General features: G+C 33.6%; 1 protein-coding gene across 3 annotated transcripts in view; it reads left to right on the top strand.

The window, feature by feature from the left end:
* The window catches only part of LOC107597650 (low density lipoprotein receptor adapter protein 1-B-like), a 53,440-nt gene that overhangs the window by 45,328 nt on the left and 1,157 nt on the right, over nucleotides 1–6,955 (top strand). Inside the window, exons 7-9 of one of the 3 annotated variants that reach the window (XM_016288812.1) lie at nucleotides 293–405; nucleotides 766–800; nucleotides 4,789–4,820. In XM_016288812.1, the coding sequence (XP_016144298.1) occupies nucleotides 293–405; nucleotides 766–800; nucleotides 4,789–4,820 (180 nt within the window). The remainder of the gene's footprint in view (nucleotides 1–292; nucleotides 406–765; nucleotides 801–4,788; nucleotides 4,821–6,955) is intronic. The other 2 variants (XM_016288811.1, XM_016288809.1) reach the window with 2 other exon arrangements.

The raw sequence follows: 6,955 nt of genomic DNA, 5'->3' as shown, positions 1-6,955 counted from the left end.
ATATATTCATATATATATTCATATTTTTGCATTTATTTATTTACTTGTTTCATTTGTTTATTTATTATTATTACTTATTTACTTGATTTCATTTATTTAAAAATATTCTAATTTTTGCATTTATTTTTTGCATTATTTATTTTTACTTATTTTCTTACATATTGTTAGGCATTTAATTACTTTATTATTTATTCATGCATTTTAATTATTTATATATTTCATTAAAAAAAAAAATTCAATTATATATTCATACTTATTTTACTTATTTATTTATTTAAATTTGTGTGCGTAGAGGTGGCCACTGGGGATCTACTGGACCTTGAAATTGGAGTAAAAGATCACTCAGGAAAAGACACCACACACCCAGCACAGAACCTCAGCACAGAGAACAACAACACTGTCTGGGTAAGAACACACACACAAACACACAAATGCTTTAGACATGTACTACTCCACCAGTTTATTTGAATAATTACTTAATACTAATCAGAGTTAATTGAAGTTATTTTAATGCTGTTTATGTCAGCAATTCTGAGAAAACCACTCACTAGTCTTATTTTTATTTTAATTGTTAAAATGACAGCAATGTTTATTTAACTCAGTCTACATGCAATGCTTTACATTTTTATTTTTTAATTATTTTATATTAAAATGTAACTTTTAAATAAGAGTTTAAAAGCACATTAGTTACTGCTGAGAACCCTATGGACTCCAAATGAAGATGCTTCTTTTAACTTACTGTAATCTCTGCGGTGTCTTTTGCAGGAACTTGAGGATGGTCTAGATGAGGCTTTCTCAAGGTTAGTAAAATTATATTTGGAGTTATATCTGGTGTAACTATAACACCCTGCGCAGTGAACTTTAACAGGTCATACTATAACTTCAGCGTGGATGTGGAGTATAGGGCACGACTATTCCTGACGCTCTATTATGTGACCAAAGCGGTATTTGTGATGGACATATTCGCCTCTAAGAATAAACTCTTTGATTGGTCTTACATAATTCAGACTATTTTTGCACCCCACTCACAGTTTCTGTTTCATAGAAAAGAAAAAGACATCTGGGGTAGACCAAGAAATCTGTGTAACAATTTGTCAAACTGTTTCCTAACAGGCTTTCACTGGTTGATGTCTGAATGCGGTCAAAGTGCTGCTCCTGAAAACTAAAATGCCACATTTAAAGGCTTGAGTTTCAGAAATTGTGGGGGAGAAATTAACAACAGCACTTTGCTGAGGTTATTTGCAAGATTCTGTATCAATCTTTCTTTCTGGACCCTTGACCTTGATGTAAGATAATGCAGAATGAGATACCATATTGCACCCTCAGCCTAATTCAGGGAGGCCGTTCTCAACCTTTTAAGATTGCATCACATTTGAGAATTAAGAATGATAAACAGTCTACGACTGTAATGCAATCCAATTTGTGATTATATATTTTTTTAATTTACCAATGTTTATTTATAGACATCTAACCTTGCCAGGGATAAAGCAGAATGAGATACTATTTTGCACCTTTGGCCCAATTCAGGGAGGCCTTCCTCAGCCGTATTCAAAGCTTCATCAAATTTGACAATTAACAATGAAAGACAGTCTAAGACTGTAAAGAAATCTGACTTTTGAACATTTTTTACTGTATCAGTCTTTTTTTATGAACCCTTAAACTTTACATATGGCACAATACAGAATGAGCCATCATACTGCACCCTCTGCCTAATTTGTAACAGTGTTTCTCTGCCGATTTCAAGACTGCATTAGATCTGACAATGTGGTGTGATAAATAACCCAAGGCTCTATCAAATTCCAAAGTTAGAACATTTTTACTGTATCAATCTTTATTTATGAACCCTTAAACTTGACATCGGGATAATGCAGAATAAGATATTTTATTGCACCCTCCGCCCAATTCGGGGAGGCATTTCTCAGCCATCTTCAATGTTGCTTGAAATTTGACAGTTAACAGTGATAAACAGTCTCAGACTGTTAAGAAATCCAAATTTGTAAAAAATGTTAACGTATCAATCTTTTTATGAACCCTTGAAAGTTTCATATGAGACAGTACAGAATGAGCCGCCATATTGCACCCTCTGCCAAATTTGTAGCGGTGTTTCTCTGCTACTTTCAAGGTTGCATTAGATCTGACAATGAGACTTGATAAATGGTCTAATGCGCTAACAATATCCAAAGTTAAAACTTTTTTTTTTTTTACTTTACCAACCTTTTTTATGGACCATTGAATTTTACATATGGCTCTATATAGAATGAGACATATTGCACCTTCTGCCCAGTTCAGGGTGGGCTTTCTTTTTACTGTATCAGTCTTTATTTATGAACCCTTAAACTTGACATCGGGATAATGCAGAATAAGATATTTTATTGCACCCTCCGCCCAATTCGGGGAGGCAATTCTCAGCCATCTTCAATGTTGCTTGAAATTTGACAGTTAACAGTGATAAACAGTCTCAGACTGTTAAGAAATCCAAATTTGTAAAAAAATGTTAACGTATCAATCTTTTTATGAACCCTTGAAAGTTTCATATGAGACAGTACAGAATGAGCCGCCATATTGCACCCTCTGCCAAATTTGTAGCGGTGTTTCTCTGCTACTTTCAAGGTTGCATTAGATCTGACAATGAGACTTGATAAATGGTCTAATGCGCTAACAATATCCAAAGTTAAAACTTTTTTTTTTTTTACTTTACCAACCTTTTTTATGGACCATTGAATTTTACATATGGCTCTATATAGAATGAGACATATTGCACCTTCTGCCCAGTTCAGGGTGGGCTTTCTCAGCCATGTTTAAGGGTGCATTAAATATGATAATTTCAAATGATATACAGTCTAGGCCTCTAACAACACCCAAAGTTTAAACAATTTTCAATATACCAATAATATTTTATGGACCTTTGAAATTGACATATGCTTTGATAACACCATAGAATACAAGTCGTTTGTCTCTACACATTAACCACTTGAGCTATGAACACACAGTAAATGACACACACAGAAAAAACAGTAAGAGCAGCAGGATACAGTACGTTTTCTTTTTTGAATACATATAGTAACTAAATAACTATATACTCTGAAAATAATGTACAATTTAAAGGATCTTTTTCTTTATATTGAGTCAAGAGGTCAATCTGACATTTACATCTTCTACTGGATAAACTTGAAGTTCGGTGCAACCAGCCATTTCATTTTATTTGTGCATCCGTCTCACAATAATGCACAGAAATGGTCAATTATGACCATAATATCTCTCAACCTAAACCCTCTGTTTTTGAGGATAAACCATCTCAAATGCTAAACAGCTTCAGTTTGTGATGGAAAGCTCTTCAATGGTCTTTAATCAGAGATTTAGTCAATCCCAATTCATCCTTGATTGGAAAAGTTCTTGCATGTCAGAGATCTAGAGCGTCTCTCCTCACACTTACAAGGTGAAAGCATGTTAAATGGAGATTAACGAAGTACTGCTTTGATTAAAAGCCAACGCTTTTAATTACTGCACACGACAAATAATCAGTGTGAAGCGGAGATGGACTGAACCCCCGCTGCTGTAAAACAGCTCATCTCATGCCTGCTAATCTCTCGGGAACGGCACTCCGTGTGTCTGGATGAATAATGGCCATCATTACAAATCGTTAAACAGCTGTTGTTTGGTTTGCAGAATAAATCGGCTGTTAATTAGTGCCATTACGATGCCATAGTATGCAAATAATAGTCATTTAAAACATGACCTAATCACTCGGCATCGCAATTGTTTGATTTTTGGGTGTATAGGCAAGCAGGAACGTGCATACTGTATTATCCCCAAAAAAATATTATCTTAAAGAGCTCATATTATGAGGGGTCCAATTTTCTTTAATATTTTTAAATTAATGCTAAAGTGTGTAATTTTCAAATGTTAAAATATATTGTCTTAAGTTATATGCAGTATTATTTTTGTACTATTTATAGTATTTATTAATATTTTGAATTTGCTTTAATTCTTATATTTTCTGTTATTTTTATTTTAGTTTGTTTTGTAATTTTGCACTTTTGTCAGTTTGAAAAAATTATTTCTGTTTGGCTTTGTTTTTTTTTATTATTTTGTTTTTTTATTTAGTAATTTTAATACTTGGCAACACTGCAAAAATTAATTGTCCAAGAAAATACCATACAAGTCTTTCTGCTTAAAATTTCACATTTAATTTGATGTGTTAGTTGCCATTTCTTTGTAGTTACTTGTCAAATTTACTAGCAATTTCTGAGTGAAAAATGTTCCTATGTAAATATTACACAATTTTTTAAATGAACTAAAATGTATTTAATCAGTTGCCAAGCCAACATTTCTTGTCTTCATTTAAGTTTAGGTTTTTCATCTAATATATACATATATATATATATATATTTTAGTTGCAGTTTTAGTTACCAATAACAACACTGGTTGTATAAGTTGGGAATTTGTTCAGATCTTTAAAGTGTGTAGTAGTCATGCTTACCTTAGCAAACAACACTAATAATTCTTAATGCCTTTAGTCTTACAGAGAAATGGGTCTTACAGTGGTTTAGTCTTTATGGTCAAGAGGTCAACTTTAGTTAGCTGTAACTCTGACTTCATTTCCTCAACATTAGCCCAGCGGTAACCTTTGACTTCACTGGCTGCTCAATAAACCCCATCAGGACATTTTTAAAAAGCTGAAAAAACAATATCACAATGTGGAAGTTCTATTATTTCAACAGCGAATCAAGACATGCTGACTAAAGATGCAGCATGTTTTCTCATGCTGATATGGTTTACTTCCTTCAGCCGCAGTCTGGATAGTTTTGAGTCCAACACAGGTAACAATGTCGTTCACCTGAGCTGTAGTGACATGTGCCTGTGCTATAGTCCTCATCCGTCATAATTCACTAGAGGTAACCTTTGACTTCACTGGCTGCTCAATAAACCCCATCAGGACATTTTTAAAAAGCTGAAAGCTGATTTTAAAAAACAATATCACAATGTGGAAGTTCTATTATTTCAACAGCGAATCAAGACATGCTGACTAAAGATGCAGCATGTTTTCTCATGCTGATATGGTTTACTTCCTTCAGCCGCAGTCTGGATAGTTTTGAGTCCAACACAGGTAACAATGTCGTTCACCTGAGCTGTAGTGACATGTGCCTGTGCTATAGTCCTCATCCGTCATAATTCACTCCGTCACAACACCATGATCATCTACGACTGTAGTCCAGTTCTCCATCTGTAGCAGCTCACGCATGTTCCTCCTCACGGCTCAAAACCCTGTCCACTTCTCACACCTGTTCCATTTTGAGGACTTCATGGCAGGGTTCTTTGCCAAGAGTTGTAGAAACATTCTTCATATATTCCTAGTTCATCTTGTGATCAGTTGTCGGTTTCCCACCACTGCCTTGGCACAAAGTCTGTTACTATGAACCTTATTCTGGGTAGACGCTGTATTTAAAGGGATAGTTCAACCCAAAATGTAAATTCTGTCATACTCACCCTCAAGTTGTTCCAAACCTGTATGAGTTTCTTTCTTCTGTTGAGCACAAAAGAAGATATTTTGAAGAATGTTGAAACCAAACACTTAACAGTAGCCATTGACTTCCATACTATAGAAACAAATTTTATGGAAGTCTATGGCTACCATCAACTTACTGTCATTGTTTATCACCTTTTCAGCACAACTTACGCTATCTTTCAAAAGTTTGAGGTCTTGAAAATTATTATTATTTTTTTTTACAGTAATTCATACTTTTGTTTAGAAAGGATGCATTACATTGATCAGAAGTAACAGTAAAGACATTTATGATGTTACAAAAGATTTATATGCTGATATTTTGAACTTTTTATTTGTGAAGGATGCTGCAAACAATGGCTTACACAAAAATGTGAAGCTGCACAACTGTTTTCAATGTTGATGATAAATGTTTCTTGAGCAGCAAATCAGCATATTAGAATGATTTCTGAAGAATCATGTGACACTTGAGTAATGATGCTGAAAATTCAGCTTTACATCACAGGAATAAATTACCTTTTTAACTAGAAAACAGCCTAAATTGTAATAATATTTCAAAATATTACTGTTTTTACTGTACTTTTGATCAAATAAATGCAGCTCTTTTTTTCAGAAACATATGGCGTCTACCGTGACTAAAGTGCATTGAGGCTGTGTGGCAGTGTTACCGTAGATCTTCCCCGAGATGTTCCTGGTTTTTGTTATTTTCCACAGCACACTTTTCATTCCAGCTCCTCAGAGGTTTAATTTCACAACATGTGACATTCAACCACAGAGCTGCGCCTCTATATTTAGGGTAAAGAGTACTACCCTAGAACACTACTCGCTGGTTCATGCATATTTTGTGCAGCTTATAGTCTTCTGTGTTGGAATGGGACTCATGGGGAATGTTACAATTCCAATTCCACTGTATGATTCAGTTAACGTTTCTCTTTGAGAGGAAGCCGCTGTTCTAAAAGAATAATTATTGTATAAATATTGAAGAATTAACAAAACTCTGTTCTGAATGTGTGAATCTTAAACCACAAGTTGTCAGGATTAGACTAATTTAAACTGATGACTCAAAACATCAATGAGGTTTGTTTCTTTTTGAAAGATTCATTCAAAAGAATCCGACTGATCACTCTGTATGTGCAATGCAGAAAGACATACTGTCTTCTTTGTATTATTTCACAGTGTCCAGCCTTTATTTCTCATCACATTAAATTTATAATAATTAAATAACAAAAATAACCTCTTCGTGATTCCCAATCCTACATATGAAGCATTTATGCGCACACCATTTGTATGTTCTTTTGCTATTATTCATAATGCTATTATACTATTTCATAATGTTCTGAATTATTAATTGAGCTATTAATTTTATATTTTCTCATTTATATATATATATATATATATATATATATATATATATATATATATATATATATATATATATATATATATATATAT

This window comes from Sinocyclocheilus grahami, unplaced genomic scaffold (genome assembly GCF_001515645.1).
Source record: "Sinocyclocheilus grahami isolate Dianchi unplaced genomic scaffold, SAMN03320097.WGS_v1.1 scaffold234.1, whole genome shotgun sequence".
Taxonomy (NCBI): Eukaryota; Metazoa; Chordata; class Actinopteri; order Cypriniformes; family Cyprinidae; genus Sinocyclocheilus; species Sinocyclocheilus grahami.
Note: the sequence above shows the minus strand (reverse complement) of the source record. Positions and strands in the feature narration are given on the sequence as shown.